Below are 24,018 nucleotides of genomic sequence, written 5' to 3' on the forward strand. Positions count from 1 at the left end.
GACCATCCTTTCAATAGAATGTTGAGCAGCCAAGGCAGAGTGAGCCAGATCCATACGCGCTGGTATGGAGAGGTGCCCGCTGTGCTTGCGAAGTGAAAAAGCAAGTTGCAGAACAGGATAAGTCATATGATCCCTTCTTAGGGGGGAAAAAAAAATTCTGGATCTGGATGTGTGTGTAAATACGTGTGTATAAACACGCAACTTATGTATGACTGTAGATGCACAGGGAAAAAAGTCGAGAAAAGATACTCGCCAAACTGTTAATGATGGTTCACCTGTGGGGAGTGATTCTGGAGGCAGGGAATTGAAATAGGGGCTTTAACCTTTCAATGCTATTCATTTTTGTGTGGTTAGAATTTTTGTATGTGACTGGCTTTTATAAACAGAAAACAGGTGGGGAAACTGAGGCACACTCTTGAGCAGCACCTTCCTGAGGCTTTTGCTGAGCTTGTGCCGCGCCTGCCCTCCACCAATTCTGCAGGGGAGCCGGCAGACAGGGCTGCGGCGGGTGGTCCGGTGCCTGCGGGTGTGGCAGAGCGCCAAGCACAGGGGGACTCGTGTCTCTCCTGCCCTGAGAGGACACCTCTGTCCCTTCTGAGATGTCCTGGCCTACCTGCCCCCGGATGGCCAAGGGCCAGATGCTCGCCAGGCTCTGTCCTCACAAGGTGTGTGACCTCGAGCTAATCACAAAAGTCTCTGGGAGCCTCCCCAGGAGGCCGGGTGCTCTGAGGGGTAACGGGTGAGAGGGAGCTTCGCCCACCGTGCAGTGACACTTAGGAGGGACGGTTATGACAACTCTCAGTGTGTTTCCTGTAGCAAGCTCAGTTCTGAGACTCCTGGGGACAAAGCACGACACTTCCTCTTGGAGGGGAACATGGCACCATGTACTCCAGACTTGCTGCAGGCCACTGTGTGCTCTGGCAGGGGGGACTTGGCTCTCCTGGGGTCTGAGCACCCTCGAGAGGCTGTGGGGCCAAAGCTGAGGGAAGGAACAGTGCTCAGGTTGGGGGAGAGGAGGCCCCCCTTTCACCCTCGCACTCCACATGCCAGGCAGCAGCTCAAGAGGACAGCCAGAGGGGCGTTGACACAGGAGTCAAATCAGCCCGGGGTTACTTGGAATCCTCTGGGGAAGTGTCCTGGTTTGAAGTGGGGATAAAATGAGGAGCATTCCTTTTCAGTGGGGGCCACAGGGAAGACTTGGGGACCTCCCCATCACTTCAGTGAGTGGGGGTGCTGTGAGATGGGGTAAAGAGCTGTAAACATGTTAGTAATGAAGACAACTAGCACTTGTCAGGGCTTCACAGTTTACAAAGCACTTTCTCATACATTTTCCTGTTTTCTTCACTGGAGTCCACAGACCTTTTGACTTCAGAGGGTGAAGCCCTTGAATCTGAGAGAAAAAATTGTGAGTGTGTTTGACTGCATACACATTTATGTGAACACCATTTTCTGGACAGACGTAATTTTCACCAGAATCTCCAATGGGTCAATGAGGGGCTGAAACCACTGGTCTAACGCTCCCTTCATGTTTATCTTTGCAGGTGGAAAGCAGTGACACACCGAAGGACCCCGCCGTGACCTCCAAGTCCCTGTCCATGGCCCAAGACTCAGGCCCCTCAGAGCTGTTACCCAACGGGGACTTGGAGAAGCGGAGTGAGCCCCAGCCAGAGGAGGGGAGCCCCGCTGGAGGGCAGAAGGGCGGGGCCCCAGCAGAGGGAGAGGGTGCCACTGAGACCCCGCCCGAAGCCTCCAGAGCTGTAGAGAATGGCTGCTGCACCCCCAAGGATGGCCGGGGAGCCCCTGCAGAAGAGGGTAAGTCCCGGGCACAAGGGGGGAAGCCTCTGCAGGGCTGGCTGGGATCCCCCTGAGGGTTAGAACTCAGGGCCTGGAAGGTCCCAGGAGGCACCTGCTGGGTGGTGGCTGAAGGTCTACTTGCTAAGGCTGTGTGCCCTGGAGGCTACTGGCTGGATATAGCCCACGCACGTTTTATTTGACCCAGGCAGTATTTTAAACATTAAAAAGAAAATTAATTGCCAATATTTCAAAATCAAGAAATTTCACATAAAAATCTGGAGTTTGGGCTTCTCATGGAAAAAAAAACCAAACTAGATTTGGTACGACAGTGAGTTTGCAGAATGCTAGTGGTTGCTGAACTGGGGTGATGGCTGTCTCCCCACAGGCCGGTTGTTCTCTTTGCTTTCCATCAGCCTTGGCCGCGCCTGCTCACTCTTCTACAAGACGTGCGGCTCTTAGGGATCCACACATTGGAAGCCCCTGGCCTGGGCGCTCGAGGGCAGCAGGTGCCCTTGTGGGTGTTATAATCGCCGTCAGCCTTTCCCAGTGCAGATGTCCTAAGCCCACCACAGTTAAGCAGACGGGACTGAAGTTCAGTGGTGACAGAGTCAGGGAGGGGTAGGGCAGGTGGGGGTGGGGTGTGCACTGCCCAGCCCAGACCTCTTCCTCTAGGGACTTTTTGGCCTAGCCCTGGAGCCCTGGAGCCCTGGAAAGTTGCCCACTTTTTTCTTTCAGGTTAAGCCAGCGATTTCAGGGCCAACAGAACTGTAAACATGTTAGTAATGAGGACAACTAGCATTTGTACAGGGCTTCACAGTTTACCAAGCGCTTTCTCATACATTATCACGTTTGATCCTCCCAGGGCCCTGCCAGGTTGTTTTGCATATGTGCATTTTAATTTCAGAATGCCTTCCTTCCAAGAGTACATGATGGGGAGTGAATCAATCGATTAATTGGCGTGACTTAATTTCGCATGCTTCCAAACCTCATATTCATGCAGGGTAGAGAGCATCTCCAGAAGAGATTTCCCAATTTATTTAAAAAAAAAAAATCTTTCATTCATTTACTATTCAACTAATATTTACGATGCCCCCACCACGTGCAAAGGGCTTTCTGAGGTACTCATTCTGCATCTGTGGTTTTATTTACTCTCTCAGTCTTCTTCAAGAGGTATTATGAGCCTCATCTTAAGGTGGGAAAAAATCAAGGCTTAATGAGATGTAGTGACTTGCTCAGGGACCCCAAGCCTGTTGGCAGATTCGGAATTCATTCGTCTTGGTCTCTAGCTTCAGAGTCTGTGTGCCCTTCCCATGCCCCCTGCTGTTCTGGGGGGTGGGATTGATGTGGCGGCTGGTCCTGAACTCAGCACCTCTGGGGATGTGTCCTGACACGTAGAGGAGTGGCCATGCGGCCTGATTTGAAACAGGAAGAAAGGGAGAAAACGCCATCTCCCTTTACAAAGGCCAGATATACAAGAGCAGAACTGGGAACCCACCGGCCCTGCCCACCAAACAGGCAGCTCCTGGGACCCCACCATAGCTTGCACCCAGCTGAGGCCCAGGGCTGGGGCAGGCCTTCCTGCCTGTTGGGATGGAGCCAGCACTGTGAGGCTGCTCTTAACTCGTGAGAGTTTGCTTTCGGTTTGGGATTTCCCTGTCCTCCGTTCTCAGGAGCAACTCCTCTAGTTGGTCAATAGGGGTTTATTAAACACTTACTTGACGTGTGCCGGGATTTGGGGAAGCTATCATGAACAAAAACCTGGTTCTTGCCCTGGAGGACCTCAACGATCCACTGAAGAGATGGACATTAATGAGAAATGCACACTTACAAGTGTGTGTTTATACACAGAGATAAGTTCTCGAAGAGAAAATAAACATGATTCTCAGGAACTGTAACAGAGGAGCCCCAGACAAGCTGGGCTGTTACACCTAAGCAGAAGGATGAGCTGGGGTTTACCAGGGGAGGGGAAGCGCAGGGAGGGGGTGAGAACAGGTGGGAGGGAGCAGGGTATCCAGGGACGTGACAGAAACCCACACGTGTGTGGAATGGGGGGAGGGAGGGAGAAGGGTGTTTGACAGGGGGACAGCAGATACAGCTAGCGCAGCTTCAAGGCTGCCCTCTCGAGGGGTGACATGATCCGCTTTACGTTTTGAAAAGATCCCTTTGCCATCTGGATCCTGGGATGGAACAGAGGGGCCGGGAAGCAGGATGAGCAATCAGGCGCCGAGGGGAGGATGGCAGATCTGGAGAGCTGTGGATAAGCGCCTGGGACAGGAGGGGGCCGGGCAGAGATGATGTCAGGGTGACTCCTGGGTTTGGGACTTTTGCACATTGAGTGGATCCTTCTCAGACTCTTAGTACAAAGTGCAGTGGGTGAGAACGTCCCGTGTGTCCTTGATCTCCAAAATTTGGCCTTGGAGCACTCCTGTGTGGCCTCAGCTATTGAGGCTGTGGAGATGCTGGCAGGGATCAGAGCTGGGATCCCTGAAGGTCACGGTGAATTGCCTGGATGCGGAGACTGGTGAGCTGGTACCTAGAGGGGTGGGCAGTGGCCTACTGGAGGCTTGGCCACCAGTCCAGCAGTCAGCCCCATAGAATGCATACGCAGCTGCTTGGTTCCAAGAAGGAAGGAGACTGAGGCCCCAGGGAGAAAGTGACTTGGCCATGGTCTTTTCAGGGGCCCCATCTGTCTCTCCCGGAATCCCTCTCATTATTTCCTACACAGGAAACATGGAGGACTTTAAAGCAGTCTTGGCCTGGGCACCCTCCTGTGTGCACGTAGGAGCCCCAAATCCTGATAGTACAGCCAGGAGAAAGGAGGAACAGGGGAGATGATGAGTAATAAGGACAAGAGCCACCTGGACAGGCAGGTGGTGGCCTTGGAACTGCTCCTGCACTCCGAGCATTAAGGCCATCATGGTGATAGTAGTAATGATGGTAATGTAGCTCTCTTTTTTACTGAATATTAACCATGTGTTGAGTGTTCTATGTTCTTGCTACTCAAAATGGTCCATGGACCAGCAGCGTCTCCTGGCATCACCTGGCAGGTTACAAATACAGAGTCTCCAGCCCCACCCTAGACCTACTGAATCAGAATCTACATTTGAAAGAGATCCTCATGATTCTGAGGCATATTAAACTTTGAGAAGCCCTTCTCTTTATGTAATTCATTTAATCCTTGCCAGCATCTAAGGAAGACTTTTATTATCCCCATATTTCAGATGGGGAGACTGAGGGTTCAGACAGGTTAAGTTAGTTACTGAGATTATACAGCTTGGTGAAGGGCCAGATGAGGGTCAGCACAGAGCTTCTCTCTGCTTAGACTGACACACTAGTACTCGGCTAGTAACTACCCTCTGAGGCCAGCCTGACCTCAGTCCTGTCATTGGGATTTTGGTTCATTTTAAAGGGAATTTGGAGGTGACCCCCTGGCAGAGTATAGCCTCAGACCAGCAGGTAAGTGTTAGAAGCACTCTGGCCTCCCCTGCCCCCAGGACCTGAGATGCCCCAGGGTTATGTCCAAGCCTGCCAGGGCCATCCTGGAAGACGCACAGCCACCTGGCCCAGCCTGCGACCCTGGGTCTGGGCCGGGAGCAGATGGACGGCAGAGGGACTGTCCAGAGAGCTGCTGACCACCCCCTGACTCAGGACAAGCGCTGCATTCTGAAGCAGCCCAGTTGGTTGTTTTGCTGGGCCGGGCTGGAAAGTGTGTGTGCGATATCACTCAAGTGGGCATGCGCGGAATCTGTCAGGGAGAACATTCCAGAAAGAAGCCAGTTGGAAACCGCATGAGGAAAAGTAGTTCTGTTTCGGGGAGCATGGGGGCTGGGGAAGGAGGAAGAGGGGAGCCTCAGGGTGGTGCGATGTAAAAAGGAGACAGCCGGCTTGGGAGTCAGGAGCCCTGAAATCTCAGCTCTGGCAGTAAGTCCCTCGGCTCCCCGGCCCCCCGCCCCCCCCCCCCCCGCCGCGCCTCAGTTTCCCCCTCGAAGGGCAAGACAAGTACCCCATCATCTCGACAATTCCTTTCAGCCCCGATTCTCGGTAATTCTAGTGAACAGAGGATTCTCCACAAAGCCAAAAGCCACGGAGGGTCCCCCGGAAGAAAGGTCCCAGGCGCCGCGTGATACGAGGGTGGGCGCCCCCTCCTGGCCGGCCCAAAGCCTGGCCGGGTGGAACGCCGGGGGTCTGAGAGAAGTTGGGGGGCGGGGACCCCGGGGAAGGAGGGAGGCCCGGAGAAGGCGGGCGGGAGGGGCAGCCCTGCCCCAGAAGGCACGAGAAACAGTTGAGGGGCGTGGGGGGCGGCTGGCAGTTGTGAGGCTAGAGGGCCTAAAGGAAGCACGAGGAAGCGACAGGGAAAGTCCGGTGAGACGTACCTTAAAAGGCCGGCTGTGTACACAGCGCTGGCGAGTTAACACGCGCCCCCGCTTCCTCCCGGCGCCCTGGGCATCTGGCACCGCGGGGTCCACACCTCCCAGCAAACCCGCAGGTGCAGCCCTGCCTGCCCTGTCCCCAGGCTCCAGGTCATCGAAGCCCAGAGTGGAGCCGCAGGTCTCCCTCGGTGAGTGAGAGAGGGGGAAAGAAACAGCCTCTTCAGGGGCCTGGGGATTCAGAGACCTTCAGTGCTGTGGCTGGTTTCCGCCTCACAGCCAGGAGATGCAAGAAGGGCTGTTTTTTCCGTTTTGGGCTCTTTGTCTCCCCTTCACACCGCCCACAAACCCCCTACCCCCAGCCTCCCAAGTGACCTTGAGCCAGCCGTAGTGACCTTCCTGCTTTGGGGCCAAGCTCAGTAATCTTGGCTTCAGACAAAGGAGTTCTGGGGCCCAGGTGAGAGGAGGCTCACCGCCCCCCCACACACACACCCCAGCCTCCCTGCCTCAGCACCCCCAGTCTCCAGCAGGAAGCTGGAAGGCATAATTAACCCAACCCACAGCCAGGCAGGGCTGCAGACTCTGGAGTGTGCTAGTGAGGAACCTGAGAGGGACAGGACCAGCGTAGGAGCTCCAGGACCTTCTGGAGCTTGGAACCTGGAGAAGGACAGGAGAGGATAAGGCCTCCCTGCCCCAACCTTTAAAGGCTGTACTGCTGGGGCTTCAGCCCCCAGGGGAGCCTTCCCTTCCAGGAACTGGAGTCCAGGCCAACTGAGGAACCGTGGGGAAGAGGAGCAGGGAAATGCTGTCTGAAGCATTAGCAGGGTTATGTACCTATCCTCAACGAGGAAAAAGCTGGGAGAGATTACAGAACGACTGTGGAGAGTGGGAATCCAAGGCTTCTAGAATAAAGACAGAACTCAGGGACCTGAGAATGGGGTACAGAGGCAGATATTCATGGTAGAAGCATGGTGTTGAGAGCTGCAGGAGCACCTTAGAAACCATTTCCAGCATCTTTATTTTCCACATGAGGAAACTGAGTCTCAAAGAGACAAAGTTGCTTCAGTAGTCTTGCTCCAGTCCCCATGCGCCCCCATCCTCCCACCCCCAGAGCATCTTTGCCACACCCCACACCACGAAGTCTGGCCTCCCCTCCAGTAATTGAGCTCTCTTGACTGGGAGTAGCCAAAGGGGCTCTTTCCAGACCCTCCTGTGTGCCTGACTCACTCCATGGGCCAGAAACCACAGCCCTGGCTTTTCTGTTGTTCCTTTGGGTTTGGGCCTCCAACCCTGCCCAGGTCCTTTTTCTGCCCTGGCTGCGCTCTGAGTCCTGGGGCCAGCATGATATAATGCCTGGCACACAGTAGGCCATCAGGTTTGACATAGGCGCGACCAAATGGTTGGAGAAGCCCTATCCCCGAGGCAGGGACCCCAGGCACAAGGTGAGGCCTCTGAGCCACTCCTGTAACTCTGCCGACAGTCCCTTTGTTCTTCCCTCTCCACAGGCAAAGAACAGAAGGAGACCAACATCGAATCCATGAAAATGGAGGCAAGTGTTTTCCTCAACCCCCAGGGGCTCTATGGATCCTGATTCTAGGAGAAGAAAGCCACCGCTCTGACCGACTGTGGCGAGTGTGTGTGAGGGGAGCCCGAGGTGGCCCCTGGCCCCTTCTGTACTTGTCCCTCCGTGAGGAGCAGAGGAAGTGGGTGTGGAGGTTGGAAGGCCCCCAGCGAGGCAGCCAGCTGGTCCCCACTCGAGACCAAGCACCTCCCCTTCTGTTTTATGTCCTGCCCCACATCCCGCCCCCATCCCTCACTCCTTCCACCCAGGCAGGGGCTTGTCCCTCACTCCAGGGCCGGCATCTCTGGCCAGGAGTCAGAGCTCCTGTGTTCTGTATGAGGTGAGTGCCTCCTTGGTTTCCCCTCCAGGAGGAACGACCCTGCAGCAGGGCTGTCCACGCCCACCTTAATGCCGGTCTGTCTGTCGTCTCTCTGTCCTAGGGCTCCCGGGGCCGGCTGCGGGGTGGCCTGGGCTGGGAGTCCAGCCTCCGCCAGCGGCCCATGCCGCGGCTCACCTTCCAGGCGGGGGACCCCTACTACATCAGCAAGCGCAAGCGGGACGAGTGGCTGGCACGCTGGAAAAGGGAGGTGAGGTGCCTTCTCTGGCCTGGGCCCCAGCCTGTCCCACAGAACCGGGAAACTGGAAGTTAGCTTCAGCCACCGTCTGTGGCTGTTGTCAGGCCCTGGCTGAGCCTCAGTTTCCCCTTCCCCTTCAGGTTAACCTCTCACTCTTACAGGGAACTGCTGGCTCCCTAGGCAGTGACTGCGCGTCCTTTGTTATTTCCACAAATGTTACTGGACTCTCAGCGTGTAAGCAGGCAGTGTCTAGGCCTCATGCACGTATAATTCCTACCCTCATGGAGCTGACATTGTGATGGGGGACATGGACAGAAAACAAGTTAGAGCTCTTATTAGAGTTGAAATAGAGAGTAACAAAGGCCTGCTTTAGGTGGGGTGGTGTGGAGAGGCTTCTTGGAGAAGGCGGTATTGAAGTTGAGACCGGAAGGAATAAAAGAGCTGGCTCTGTGAGTTGTGGGGTGGGGGAGAATATTCTAGGCAGAGGAAACAGCACAAGCGAGGCCCTGACTTGTTTGGTTGTGTAAAAGACGGGTCTTCTCAGAGTGAACCAAGCAGGGGAGAGAGTGGGGCCAGACGAGAGGTGGCGAGGGGAGGTAAGCAGAGGCCGATCATACAGAGCCTTGAGATGTGGGCCGGAAGCTGGTTTAGCGCTGAGTATCCTGAGAAGCCCCTGAAGGTTTCTATGCAGAGGAGTGATTTGATGTAGATTAAAGGAGCAGCAAAAGTGAAGGAGAGGGACAGATCTGGGCTTGCTAACCAATGGGAAGGATGTGGAAGGGGGGAGGATGGACACGGCCCACAGAGGTAATGCGTGTGCAGCTGCCTCAGGTGGGAAGACTAGAGGAGGAATGGGTTTGGGGTGGGAGGGAAGCAAGTGTTTAGTCTGAGATACTAAGGTGCCCGGATCCCAGAGCAGAGGGAGGTCCAGGCTGTAGATGCAAAGGTGGGAAGGCATAGAGCCACAAACACTGATGAGCTCACCTAGGAGACTGGAGAGAACCGAGATGCATCCCGGGCTCGGTCCACAGAAACCCTGCAGTTATGGCCACATGAGGTAGGGGCAGTGGCAGCAGCGGTATTGAGAAGGGGCCTGGGAGGAAGAGCCTGGGAGAAAGGAGAGAAACTTTTCCAGAGGCAGGGGCCACCCTGCCCCATGGAGGCTGAATTGAAACAGGCTGTTTGCACCTGCCCACCTGGAGGCAGCCGGTGACTTTTCTAAGAGAGGCTTCCGTGCAGATCAGGAGGGAGGAAGCCAGGCCAGGGCTTCAGCAGTGAGAGGCGATGAGGCGGTGGAGACCAAGGGGCGAAAGCAGTCCCCCCGAGCAACCACTGGGGGACTGCCCTCCTGTGTGTCTGATGAGCAGAGAGAAAGCGTGTTGACCAGGAAGGGAAGGGACGCGCCATGAATTGCCACCACCTGGGGCCTTTCACCTTCACTCTCACTGGTCTTTACCCCAGGCCTACAAAGGAGGGTGTTATCCCTTGTACATTGTGTGAGAGCTTGCTCTAGAGAAAGTTCCAAGCCAGGTGGGAAAGAGAGAGGCTGGTGGCTACTTGATTGTTTCCATTTCCTCTGGGATCCAGGAAGGCAGAAATTTCTCTCCTGGAAGAGCTTGGAAAAGGGACAGGACAGCCTCTGCAAGGTCTCTGAGCTTTAAGTGTGGTCTTTGGGATGGAAATTTCGTTCAGGACTTGGGGCTATTCCTCTGTGGTCGGTGGGAGGGGCTTTGCTTTTTAACTACTTGTTATGTGGGAGTCTGTGCTTTTGCTCTCCTTTAGCCCTGGGGCCAGAAGCTAGATATAATGCCTTTTACACTTGAAGGGCTTCCAGAAATTTGGTGATCCTTAAACTGTACTTAAAGAACATTTATGGAGGCCTGCCCTCAGTTGCAATTAAAAAAAAAAAGGCAGTCTTTTCTTAACTCACAGGGAAAAGTAAGATAATAGATACATTTTCTCAATCTTAAAATTGCCACTAAAATTTATTAAAAAAAATTTTTTTTGGCTGCACCACGTGGCATGTGTGATCTTAGTTCCCGACCAGGGATTGAAACCGTGTCCCCTGTGGTGGAAGCACAGAGTCGTAACCCCTGGACCACCAGGGAAGTCCCCCCAACTAAAACTCAGGGTGAGGGATCCGGCACCTCAGGCAGAGCATCGCCAAGAAACATAGACTAATTCTGCCTGGGGTCACCTTTGCATCAGCAAGAGGTGGCTTTTGGCTTTTAAAGGATGAACTTGAATTTAGGGAAAGGGGAGGAAAGGCGAGGTAGAAAGAGACTTACAGTATGTGCAGAAGTTCAGAGGAACAAGACTGTGTGGTCTTTTCGGGAATGGAGGTCCATGGTGGTGGATGAAGGAGCACAGGATGCAGGCTCAGAGCAGCAGGAGGGTGGCTGGGGAGCTGGGCTTGTGTGAAGGCTGTGGGGCTTCACCTGACCCCACTCTGCCCCTGGTCCACATGCCTCACCTGTAGAGCCTTCTACCCTCAAAATATCCCCCTCGGCTTAATTTCCTTTTCCCATGACCTCCCTGATCACTCCACACTGTGAGGTCTGCTCTTTACCATCTGAGTTTACCTGCCACCTTAAGCTTTAAAAAAAAAAAAACAACTAAGAAGACTTAGAATATCTCAAAATAAATGAAATTTAAAATAATTGGATGAGAAAAATGGGGCATTTCCAACCCCTCTGCCGAGGCAGAAGTGGGGGTTCCTGCCTGAGCTGGGATGCTCATGTCTGTCTGTCCCATCTCCTATTCTCTGCACCTCTGTACTCATCCTTGTAAGGATTAAATTCTGCCTTAATCGTGACCAGGCCCTGCAACAGAGCCAGCAACAACTCTCCGTTGTCTCCCTATCATGTCAGAAATCCTCTGGCTGTTTCTCAAGACTTTGACCCTCACTGTGACCTCCACAATGGCTCCACCCCCCGAACCCTGCCACTACCATTCTCTAATAGAACAGTCCCTGTGAGAGACCGGGTCTCCCCTTTCTACTTCCTTCCTGCTTTTGTTTCTGCTATACTTTCCCCTCTTCATTCTTCAGGGTTGAGTCCGAGAGCTGTTGCCTCCTCCAAGAAGATCTCTGGATTCTCTCTAGTCCACACTGCCCTCTTCCCTTCTCTGCACTCCTGTAGTCCTTACCGTTAATATTGTGGGGTTTAGCAGTCAGTTATATTTCATAGAGTATTTTTCACTAACTCTTACATGTCTTCACCAGTTATGCCAAACCTGATAATTGGGCAGGGAGAACAGGCTCTGTGAATAGCTGTTGGTTGGCTAAGCAGTTGGGAGGTGGGTAAATATGAGACAACTTCTTGGGGAGCTCGGGCCCAGGCCATTGGTTTCTGGGGGTGCTAACAAGTGTACCTGGAGAATAGTGTGGGGCTGGGGGACTGAGGGCAGGCTCCCATGGGTAAGGCGGTGCCTGAGTCTTCTCCATCCCACATTCCTGCTGTCCCCACTGGGTCGCCACTGTTCTTGAGCCAAGGAGAACTTACCTTGGCCTGGCAGAACTAGCCCAGGGCGGGGTGTGGGGAGGAGAGACGAGAGGCACCTTCCCCCAGAGGAGGGCAGTTCCAGACTCTTCTTTCTGTTTTCAGAACAGCGTGGCCCTGAAGGAGCACTTTAGGCTTAGGAAGGGCTTTTCACAGGTGTTACCTCATTAACCCTCACGAGTGCGAGGCAGAGGCCTGGCCAAGCGGCTGGAACTGTCATCAAGCCAGAAGGCCTGAGGGCTCCCTGTGTGTGTCAGTGCTGTGGTTTTAGGACGCGGTTATAGCCGGTGATGTTATGACTCTCTTTAATGTCTTCACCCCAACCGATTCTAAATTGCTTCGGGGTCAGGAAACCATGTCCTGCTCTTCTAGAATCTTGCCTCTTTCCTGGCTTCCAACCCAAATGGAGGGACTCCTGCATCCTCAGACTTACTAGATGTTTAATACGTATTAAATACTGATAGCAAGTAATTGGGGGCTTCCCAGGTGGCGCTAGTGGTAAAGAGCCTGCCTGCCAATTCAGGAGATGTAAGAGATTTGGGTTAGATCCCTGGATCAGGAAGATCCCCTGCAGGAGGAAACGGCAGCCCACTCCAGTAGTCTTGCCTGGAGAATTCCATGGACAGAGGAGCCTGGTGGGCTGCAGTCCATGGGGTCAAAGAAGAGTCAGACACAACTAAAGCGACTTAGCGTGCACACAGGCAACAGTAATCTTCTGTCCACATACTCCAGTCTGTCCTCTCCTCCCTTCTCTCTCCTGCACTCAGAGCCCCCTTCTCTCCCCACAGGCAACACAGCCTTCGCTTTCCTGGAAGTGAGTCCAGGTGCCGACTTGTCCACTCACTGGACCTGGGACCTTCTGCATCACTTGACCACCCCATCCCCGCCCCGCTCCCCCGCCACTGCTTCTGCCCCTCAAGCTTAGGCCCCAGCACTGTTTGTAGACTTTGGTTGTACTCTGCTGTCCTGTGTGCGTCTCATCTTCATGGAACCCCACTCACCAGTTTGTTTTCTGCTTTTGCCCAACCCAAGCTTGTTCAGCACAGGCCCTCTGGGCACCTCTGCCCCCAGGGCTTGCCGTTCAGGAGGTACTCTGTAAAAGTTTGCTGAATGAATGAATGACTACTTCTAATCTCAGAGTTGTGTGGGTTAATAAGGTGTATAGAACATGTACAGCACAGGGCTAGAATATAATAGGACATGCATAATTCTTTAAAACTGATTTATATAAGTATTACACAAATACATTCTTTAAAAAAAAAAACAAAAAACAACCATCCCTCCCAGTGACTTTAATTCCCCTACCAGAGGTATCTGGTGCTGTCTTTATCCATCTATGTGTGTGTGTAAATTTATAAGTTTGCTTCACAGTTGCTTTTTTTCGCTTTTCCTTTTTTATATAAATAGAACCACACTATAGTTTCGTTTTACAGCTTGGTTTTTCACTTATGATAAGTCTGGGCAATCAAGCCACGTAATTACTGTTCTCTTCCACCGTATGGATTACCATGATTTTATTTAACCATTCTCTTATTGGTGGACATTTGTGTGGTTTACAGTATTTTACTGCATAAGCACCACAGCAGTGAACATCCTTGGTCATGTCTCTTTGTGCATCTGTTTCTCTCAGATAGATACCTAGAAAGAGAAATGCTGGGTTGAAAGGAATGTGTATTTTGCATTTTATACAGTGTGCCAAATTGTCCTCCAAAAAGGGCAGTGCCAACTTAGGCTCCCGTAAACAGGGTATGAGAAGATTTTCACCTGTGCCAACATCAATATTTTGCTAATCTAATGGGTGGGAAAAACACTATCTTGCTATGATTTTAATTGGCATTTCCCAGATAAGTGAGGTTGGACATCTTTTCATATGTTTATTGGCCATTTGTACTGCTGCTCCTGTGAGCTGAGCAAATGTTGCTTCCTTTTGCTTTATAACCCTGCAGTCTCAACAGACTTGCTTCCTGTCGGCCCTGGGAAGAACAGCCTGAGTGTCCAGCGGGTCATCTCCTGCTGTGCTATATTCCATTTAATAAGCTATCCCCAAGCACCTTCGGTGTTGGGGGGTTGAGGGTATTGTGCCGGGCACTTTGAGAAGAAGGAGATGAATTAAGTGTGATCTCCTGGGCTTTAGTACAGGAGATGTGAGAAATGGCAATGTAAAGTAGACCTTTAAGCACTAAAACCAAACTATTAGCCAAGTATGTGGGTAGCAGTTTTAGGGGATTCCAACTGGCAGACGTTCCTAGCTTATTCACCATATAGTATATAAACTAATGAAAACCCGAACCCTTACAGGATGGCCTCAGAAATAACATTGCCCTTAAAGGAGATGATGCTTTTTAGAGCCGATGTGACACGTGTACTTTACCAAAAGGCTGAACGAACACCTTTTAAAGGCACTGTTGTGACAGCCTATAATCAGTAGTGAGTTCCAGGGCTGGCCCTTAGGACAGGCTGTGAAACTGTCATCACAGAGGCACCCGTTGTCTCTTCAGTGGACCAGCTGTTCGCCCACTGGAATGTTCACTCCATCTGGTGGGGCGGGTGTGAGGTGGGCACAGAGAGAAGAGCGCTGAGAACAACCCCCACTTTTTAGTGGTGAGAAAACAGTAACGAGGTACTGGGTTCAGCAGTGCCACAGCCAAACCTGAAATAGGCCAGAGGGGTAGCTTTGTGAGCATCTCCTTCATCTCAGGTGGCTCAGCTGGTAAAGAATCCACCTGCAATGTGGGAGACCTGGGTTTGATCCCTGGGTTCCATGGACTGTACAGTCCACGTAGTCGCAGAGTCAGACGTGACTGAGCGACTTTCACTTTTCACCTCATCTCAGGGACAGTGCTGGGAGCGTTAACTTCTGCCACAATCCTAATGATAAAGTAACTTTGTATTTCAGGTTTCACAAAATAGAGACCACCGCTGTGGCCCGGCCCAGATCAGAAATCTAAACCTAGGTCAGTGGGCTAGGCCGTCCATGTGTGGTGTGTGCTCAGTCATGTCTGACTCTTTGCGACCCATGTACTGTGCCAGGCTCCTCTGTCCATGGGATTCTCCAGGCAAGAACAGTGGAGTGGGTAGCCAGGGGATTTGCTTCTCCAGGGGATCTTTCGACCCAGGGATTGAACCCCCATGTTTTGCCTCTCCTGTATTGGCAGGCAGATTCTTTACCGCTGTGCCACCTGGGAAACCCTAGGTGGTCCATGAGCTAGTCCAGCGGTTAGGAATCCATGCTTCCATAATAGGGGGCTGAGGTTTGATCCCCAGTTGGAGAACTAAGATCCCATATGCCATGCCTCAGCCAAAAAAAATTTTTTTAAATAATAAATGAAGCTAGGTCAGTGCAGGTACAGGAAACTCCTGCTAATCCTTCAGCTCGGTTTAGTGGGTTCACCTTCCCCTAGGAAACAAGACTCGCTACCTTGTAAGGAAATCCCATCCTTGCTGGCCAATCATGCCCTGTTCCTGTTCCTGATGCCTCTTCTGTCAGTGGGTGGAACTTATGCTGGTCCAGCATCCTTGGGAAGGCGCTCTTGCAGCTCTGAGCCACTGTACTCCCCCAGTCTGTGGACTGTTTTCCCTTAAATAAAGGACATCAGACTTGTTACTAAATTGTATTATTTTTGTCATTTCACAGGTATACTATTCACAATTACTATAAGAGTTAATTTTCATCCCTATTTTACCACTAGGAAGCTAAGACTCCTGTAGGTGAGGAGGTAAGAGCCATGTGGACATCCTTGTGGACAGGCCTGTGGGCTAAACCAGACTCCAGATCGCAGGCTGCTTCTGTTTCACAAACAACTCCACTAGAACTGGGTCTTCCTGGTTTTCAGTCTTGGCTTCCCCTGAAACTATAGGACGGGGTTGGAGGGAGCTCACTGGCTCAGCCCTCTGTCCCTGCCGCCTTGCCCCACCTCGGCCGCAGGTCTTCAGGCCGCAGGGTCTTGCCAGGTTTGGGTCCCTTTCACCCTGGGGACCCCTTCCCCACTTCCTTCTCTACTCCTTTGGTCCTGAGCCTTTGCCCTTGAACTGCTGTTTTTCTCATGATTGGTTTTGATGTTGTGAAATCGGATTAAGTAAATGGAATGAGATTCAGGAGGCCTGGTTTCTGAGTATAGCCTCTGCTGCTGCTGCTGCTAAGTCACTTCAGTCTTGTCCGACTCTGTGCGACCCCATAGATGGCAGCCCACCAGGCTCCCCCGTCCCTGGGATTCTCCAGGCAAGAGCACTGGAGTGGGTTGCCATTTCCTTCTCCAATACATGAAAGTGAAAAGTGAAAGTGAAGTCGCTCAGTTGTGTCCGACTCTTAGCGACCCCATGGACTGCAGCCTACGAGGCTCCTCCATCCATGGGATTTTCCAGGCAAGAGTACTAGAGTGGGGTGCTATCGCCTTCTCCGGAGTACATCCTCTACTCAGGATCAATTTGAGAAGGTTGTTCTCCTCTCTGTACTTTAGTTTCCTCGTTTGTAGCAGGGCACAAATAGACCAGATGACCCCTGAGATTCGGAAATAGCATAATTTAAGGGGAGGCGGACTGAAGTCATGAGCTGTAGCTCCCTTTGTCTCCTTGTATGGACGTCCTAAATTAAATGTTTGAGTGAATTCTCATACCTCACATACATGCTTCTTTTAGAGGCACATACATAAAGCATCTTAATAAAGATGCTTAGAAAAAACTTTCACAAAATTCATGTTTTGTGCTAGAATCTAGCTTTCCTCTTCATGGTGGACCGCTTTTATTGTGTTTGCTGCCAGGATCAGAAATGGCAGGGCTTGCTACTCACCTGGGCGAGGGAGAGTCTTGAAGCCACCACTAAAAAGGTGATGTTGCAAACACACCCCTAACAGGCACATGTTCCTGGGGCATTTCCTCAGCTCAGAAACTGCACATCCCTGTTCTGGCTTTGGTCACCATGTGCCTAGCTAGGTCTGCCCCTTACTGCTCATTTTCTCTTCTTTAGTCACACGATCACCCTCTATCATTTTGAGAGTTACAGACCTTGACTGAGCAAATACTTTGTGCTCAGGCTTTCAGAAAACTCCATATGCATCTGGGTCTCCGCCACTTTCCCACATTTTCTAGACACTAAAGAGACACGTTTAAAGGAAGGTCAGAATCCCACCCTGGCAGCGGTAGGCAGTTAAGTGCTGCAACCCAGTAAGGGTTGGGATAGAAATAGGAGGAAAGGAGCCATGGGAGCAGCTAACTAGCCCTGCCCAAGGAGGATGGGAAGGCCTGCGTAGAAGAGACATCTTGCAGGCTTGCTACTGGGATAGGAGTTTTCCTGATGGGGACAGTGGGAGAAGGGCACTGAGTGGGATCTAAAAAAAACCCTCTAGGAGTTTGGGATCTAGAGCACCTCAAGATTTCTTGCATTTTTATTTCAGCTTTCAGAAACAACCTCATAGCCCTCGCTGTGAGGCAAACAGGAGAAGATCCAGTGGTGCTATTCTCTCTTTGCTTTCATGATCAGAGCATTCGTTAAGGAGGTCCCTAGGATGCTCGAGCACGGGGGGTTCAGCTGGACTGTGTGACTCTGTTAAGGAGTAGTCTAGATGTCGTAAATGGACTTGAGTCTGTATTTACTAAATACACGCAGTACCATGCTGGCACTGGAGGAGACAGTGGACACGGTCCCTGTCCCAGGGCACACATGGTCTAGAGGAGGAGGTGGGAGTGCCCACCGTGAGCCACAACATCAGATGGAGCATGGGCCTCGGCCTGTGCTTCTGCCACCAGGAGTCTGGTGAGCATAGAGGAGGGCAAGAGAACTTCTGGGGGAACTCCTGGAAGGTTCCCTGGAGGAGGTGTCCTTTGAGAATTCCAATAAGGATAAATAAGGAAGGCGTTTCAGGAAAAAGAAACACTGAGGGCAAAGACAAAGAGGCATGAAGCTTCTGGGTTGGTCAGGGAACAGCGTGAGAGCTGGTAACTAGGTGTGGGAATTGGCAAGGAAGTGTAAGAAGAGATAAAACTGCAAAGGGAGATGGTCAGATTGTTACAGCCTCCCTGTCATAGTGAGAAACGTGGGCTTCACTGTGCAGGAGGGAGCTGGAATGTTAGAGAACCGGATGTGTATTTTGGGAAGGTAACCCTCCCTGGCTGCAATGCAAAGGGACCCAAGGAAGGTTAGAAGAAGGACCAGTTAGGAGGGCGTTTCATCTGATTTTGACGAAGGGGCCAGGCAGTGGGAGGCAGACTTGATAGAACTGATACAGTTTGCCTCTGGTTGGAGGGAAGGGAGAAACTGGGCTGGTATTTGGGGGCTGGGGTGAGTAGTCATTATATGAGCTAGGAAATCCTGAGCTAGGGAGGAAGAGCAGGTTTGGAGCAAGAAGGTGGTATGGACTTTCCATTTTCTTAAGGATTTATTTTGATGGTCAGAAGCTTTTCATTTGAACAAAATCCAGTTAACCAAATTCTTCTTTTATTGGAGTGTGTGTGTGATCTCTGAGTTCTCTGCCTACCCTAAAGTCATGAAGATAGTCTCTTAGGAGGAGTAAATTTTATTTATTTGTCTGGCTGTGTCAGATCTTAGTTGCGGCATGTGGGATCTTTCGCTGCAGCATGCAGGCTCAGTAGTTGTGGTGGGCAGGCCTTGTTGCCACGTGCCACAGGGCTCAGACCCACATCCCCTGCATTGGAAGGCGGATTCGTAACTGCTGGACCACCAGGAAGTTCCAGGAGTGGACTTTTAAGTTAGGTTTTGGACAAGCTGCTTTTGAGAAGCCAGCAGAGTGGCTGACAATGGGGAGGGGTTTAGCAGGCACTCAGGAGTCATCCTCTAGGAGGGTAAGTGCAGGCTGGCGAGCAGGGAGAGAGGACCAGGGTAGGGAGGGTCAGCTTACCTACCTGGGGCTTCTGGGAGCAACCAGCTGGCAGGAGTGCCAGAACAACTGAAGGACCACTAAAGACCCTCTTTTCACCTGTCTGTGGAGCCTTTTAAAAGAGTTGCCTTTTAAACAGTACCTAGATTCGCATAAACAGGAGACTGCACTTTTTTATTCCTACTTTTGCTTAATCTGAGTTGAAAGTGAAAAATTAAAAATACACTGCCCATTATTCCTTAACTAAAGAGTCATATAGCGTCTGTGAAGAGTTCTTATTAAGGGACGGCAAGTCAGAAAAACAGTAAAACTTGCTCACAGTGTGCAGTTGGCATGGGAGAGGGGGAGGACCCGGATGGCCAGAGACCTGACGGGTTAGAACTGAGTGACTAACACACATACATTCTGGAGCTATGAGGCGGAGACCCTGGTGTGATTCCTGGGAAATCTGATTCTCTAGTCAGGTGCCCATGGTTCTGGGGCTTGTGCAAGTTTGAGAACCACCCAGCTTCAGGTGATCGGAAGTAAACCAAACCCGACACAGAAGTGTAGTGAATAGTGTTACTTGCTCCGCCATGTCCAACTCTTTGCGACCTCATGGACTGTAGCCTGCCAGACTTCTCTGTGCATGGAATTCTCCAGGCAAGAATACTGGAGTAGGTTGCCACGTCCTTCTCCAGGGGATCTTCCCAAGCTGGGATCGAATCCAGGTCTCCTGCATTGCAGGCAGATTCGTTACCACTTGAGTAAACCGGGAAGCCACCTGACACAGAAGAGATTCCTCCAAAGATGCATTTATTGTGTCACCCACCACCTGATAGTGAAGGACAGGGAAACCTGGCATGTTGCAGTCCATAGAGTTGCAGAGTCGGGCACGACTTAGCAGCCCAACCACCACCCCCGCCCCAGTCACCCTCACAGGGTCTTCCTGCACATTCGCATTACCTGGGAGTCTGTTTTAACCATTGCTCTCTGGGCCACCCACCCTGGATTCAGTACACTTGGACTTTAGTTCTGGGCCCAGGCCCAGATCACTCCGAAAGGTGTCCAGGTGATTGTAAGGGCTTGAAACTCAGGCCGTGAACACTGAGCTGTGGAAGGAGTATGGGCTCTAACGCCGGCACAGCTAGAGAACTGTTTCCCAATAGAGGTGGGGGGAGAAGACCGGAAAGGACTTGGTGCAGGAATTCAAATGTTTCCTTTGGGATGGAGATGGTAGGCGGTCCTAGTGTTTTCAGCAACGGGTTTACCCCAAGGCTTGTCTGCTGGGCTCCTCCTGGGTCTTCTCTTTGGACCCTGAAACTTGAGAGGGTCTGCATGCCTGAATCTGAATGGTGGTCCCTGGGGTCCCTCCCTTTGACCCCTGGAGCCTGGGGTGGGGGAGGGGAGGAGAAAGCAACCCTGGCGGTTCAGGTTTACCTGGTTCCTTTGGACCCACACCCCCCAGGTATAAAATTAACAAGTCTCCCCAGAGTCTAGTTTGTAAAGCAAAGTGACTGTACACGGTCAAGCTAACTTGTCGAAAGGTTCTTTCCAAACCTCTTACACGATATGCCCTCCTGACTTCCTTTGACCTTACCTGTAATACTCAGCAGATATCTGTCCCATCAGACTGATTAAGAAACTAAGATCCAAAGAAGCTAGGCACTTACTGAAAGCTTTGTCATCAGCTGTGATCCTCTGTTCCCATCCTGCCCCTTCTATTCTTTTTCCTGGCAAGGGGCAGGTGAGACCTGGGGACCTGCAGCACCACTGCCTCCACCCTTGCTCCCTGCCCACAGCCTGCACTCGGCTCACAGGCAGGGCCGTGCTCACCTCGCAGCTCCCAGTTAGGGGCTGGAAGTGATGGGGCGGGAGAGTCAGGTTTGTGGAGAGGCCTTCGTCTTAAGGAGCAGACCTGGAGCTGTCGGGAAAGAGGGGGCAGATGGGCGAGGGCAGAAAGGAGGCTGCAGCTGAGGCTTCAGGAGCTGCTGGTAGGTCTGGCAAGTTGAGACTTCCAAGCATGTAGTGACTGGGAAGGGACGGGGGAGCCAGGAAGGAAGGGATGGGAGAACCAGGGAGAGAGGCAGAAGAGATGGAGACGTCAGGGGTCAGCGAGGAGGTGGCTCCCAGACCCTGCATTTTACTCTGGATCAGAATGTTTGTCAGCAGTGGAATGTAGAACAGGCAGGAGGCCCTCGGCGGCTCGCCTCCCTAACATGTGTGCATACAGCTGTGCTTGTGCATCTCGCTGGGAAGCTAACGCAATTGCAGATGCCCCCAAAGATCTGCTGTCTGAGAAACCTGGGAGGCTGGGCCCTGTCCTGGCTCACCGTCTCCCATCCTCCCTTGAGTCCTCCTGCCTTGACTGGTTCCGGCCGCCTCAGATTTCCTTCAGCACACAGAGAAAGCATCTCTACCACATAATTTACCATCTAATTGCATGCTGTGTTGAATGAGCGCTGTGGCTTCATGTGCGGTGGGTCCTGGGCACACAATTAGGCTGTGAGGAGTAACAGGAGGGAGGTCAGCTCTTGCACTGGCTCTGCCCCCTCCCTCCCCAACCCCCAACCCCCCTCCCCCACGCCCCCCCCCCGCACCACACCCCCACCCCCCCATCGACCCACCCTGCCCTAGCTGGTGTGGGTGCTGCTGCTGGATCCTAGGGTTTTGGTGTCATTCAGGCAGGCTCAGAGGTTGGCTCCTGGATAAAGCACAGCCTCCTTATAGTTCTAAAAGTAGACTAGACCGGCAGGGGTGAGGGGTTTTGAGGGGGTGGGCTGCCCCTGCCCCATGGCCTTTGCCTAAAGATGAGCCTCTCTTGGGTCCAGGTTTGGGGATGGCACCAAGCCCAACCAGGCCAGCACACTGCAGTTTCCATGGTGACCCTTTTGGTTTCCTTCCTAAGGAGGATAGATTTCCTCTTTCGGTCCAGGTCGTGTGCCTGGGCCGCCACCACTCTGAACACTCTGGGGACCAGGCTGCCCAGCTCCGCTCCCCTCCACTTTCTGCCAGACAGGACAGTTTGTGGAGAGGCTCAGTTTTAAGTCACAGTCCAATATCAGACATCAGCATGTTCTGGTTTGAAAGGGGAGCAAGAGAGACAGGCCCAGGAGAGGGGGCGACTCCCCTCCTTCTACCTCTCCCTCCTCAGTTTTGACCCTTTGGGTGGGCTTGGTCCCCTGCAGGCCTGTTTCCTCATTTGTAACAGCCAGGGCCCTTGGTGATCTCCATACCTGGTTGGAAGCAGAATCACTTAGGGGGAGGGGGTTTTAATAGATTCCTGAGCTCTACCCCAAGCCAGCTCATCGCCATAGGTGGGCCTAGGAATCTGTATTTTTAAAAACCTCCTTGGGTGATCCTGATACAAATGAGTTTGAGATTCTCCTGCCAAGGTGACCTCTGAGGCCCCCAGAGGAAGGAAAGGAAGCTCTGCCTTGTGCTGAGGACTGCCTGGCCTTTCTGGGGTCCCCGGAGCTTCCAAAGAGCCCATCGTAGGTCACTCTTGTCAGGAAGCCGGTGTTTCCTAGTCACGCTGGCTAAGCCAAGACTAGGCCCCCACCTTTTCCCCACAGGAGAAGCCAGGAGAGAGAGGATTGGGGGGTGGGGGGGAGGTTGCCATAACAACCAGCTCCAGGCAGAGGCCTCCCTTCCAGGGCTGGTACTTCACCCCAGCAATGGTGGTTTCCATGGAGATGGGTTACTGAGGGACAGGGGGAACATTTGCCCCACTTAGTATATTAGTCAGGAGCTGCCAGAAGGCAGAACCATCTCTAGGTGGGAGCCTTGGACCCCTGTCAACTTTGAGTCCCCCTCCCCACACCCAGCTGTGGCCTCTGCTCTCTGGGTGCAGGTCTGACGCTTTCTCCCCGCTTGGTTGCTCTCTCTGTGACTGGTCTCCCTAGCAACAAGTCCTGCTAACTCCTTGCTGTTGGCTCTGTGGCTATTTTTAGCTTCCCTGCCAGCAGCCCAGTCCTGGTCATTTGCTTGCAACCTCCATGTGGATGGCAGGGGAGCAGGAAAACAAAGATTCCCGGCCTTTTTCGGGAGCCGTGGACCCAGACCTCTTAAGCACCTATGGGAACTTTGCTGTGGAAAGTATTTGCCCTCATTTGGGAACTTGGTCAGTAGACTCCAGATGAGGCTCTGGAGACAGTGTTGGATTCAGTTCAGCAGACACTGCTTTAATCCTCTACAGTGTGCAAGAGGCTGTGGTCCACACTGCTTCCACGTGAACCTGAGTGAGAGCCAGGCCCTGCCCTCTAGGGATTTTTAATCTTGTGAAGAGGAAAGAGGAGTACACCTTAGTCCAAGCAAAGATCGGCACGTGCTAGGAGAGGATTACACGGTGCTCTGGGAGTATGGGGGAGGAGGCGAGACAAGGGAACCTTCAGGTGGGGAAGGATAAGGCTGAGGGGCCAGAGCAGCACTGTCCAGGAGAATGTTCTGCAATGACAGAAATGTTCTAAAATCTATGCCCTCCGCTACAGTAGCCTCCCTCAGCCACATGGGCTCTTGGACACTTGGGATGTGGTTAGTGCAATGAAGAACTGAATTTTCATTTTAATCTAATTTCAATGAATTTAAATGGCTTTGTGCAGCCACTGGCTCTCTCACTGGCCAATTCAGGTCTAGAGAAACCTTCATGGCGGAGGTAACTGGTGAATTGGGCTGAGAAGGATAGGTAGGCTTTTGACTGGTGGAAGGTGAAGGGGAGGAGCAAGGAACGGCATGAGCAAAGGCACGGAGGCAGGGAAATGGCATATTTGGGAAACAGCAAGTGGGTGGGCTGAGTGTAGGCTGTGTGAGGTAAGGGCTGCAGATGGTGGGGGCCTTAAGTGCCATGCAAGGAGCGCAGGCTGTAATCAGCAGGTGGTCAGAGGTCTACTGTGTAGCATGGAAGCTTCTGAGCTATGGGTGGAACGGCAGGATTGGAAGAGACATCCATCTTGACCTTGTGGTTCTTGTCTAGATAAGTTCTCATTTGTCATGGGGGCAGTGGGAATGTTTGTGTGTCAAGAAATGCACAGTGTCTCCCAATATGTGGCTTTGCAGATGGCTTCCCAGGGATCCTGGCTCCTCCGATTTTGAGTTCAGGAACTCAGGTGCTAAGTCCTGTTCAGTGGACGCCACATAACCTCCCCACCTCCCACTAGCACTGGATTTTATGACAAAGCATGCCTCAGAACGCTGAACTTAAGAGTTAAAATCAGCCAGGCAGTCCCACTTGCGCCCGTGGGAGCTGCTGCTCCTGGGGGGAGGATCACGACTTAGCATCTCATCTCCGCTCCCCAAGCTGGAAAGTCAGCTTCACAGTGCTCCCCACACTCATGCTCCCAGAGACACCCGGATGCTCAGTTTACAGATTTATAATAGGACTTGTCCTTCCAACACAGATCCATCCAAGTGGTT

At 52.3% G+C, this 24,018-nt stretch overlaps 1 protein-coding gene across 9 annotated transcripts in view; it reads left to right on the forward strand.

The window, feature by feature from the left end:
• The window catches only part of DNMT3A (DNA methyltransferase 3 alpha), a 102,443-nt gene that overhangs the window by 51,624 nt on the left and 26,801 nt on the right, over positions 1 to 24,018 (forward strand). For all 9 annotated transcript variants that reach the window (XR_011569364.1, XR_011569365.1, XM_070799019.1 and 6 more), the window contains 3 exons: positions 1,542 to 1,812; positions 7,667 to 7,710; positions 8,163 to 8,309. Coding sequence is in view for 7 of the 9 variants with exons in the window: in XM_070799019.1 (XP_070655120.1) it covers positions 1,542 to 1,812; positions 7,667 to 7,710; positions 8,163 to 8,309 (462 nt within the window). In the remaining 2 variants the exon portion in view is untranslated. The remainder of the gene's footprint in view (positions 1 to 1,541; positions 1,813 to 7,666; positions 7,711 to 8,162; positions 8,310 to 24,018) is intronic.

This window comes from Bos indicus, chromosome 11 (assembly GCF_029378745.1).
Source record: "Bos indicus isolate NIAB-ARS_2022 breed Sahiwal x Tharparkar chromosome 11, NIAB-ARS_B.indTharparkar_mat_pri_1.0, whole genome shotgun sequence".
NCBI classification, from domain to species: Eukaryota; Metazoa; Chordata; class Mammalia; order Artiodactyla; family Bovidae; genus Bos; species Bos indicus.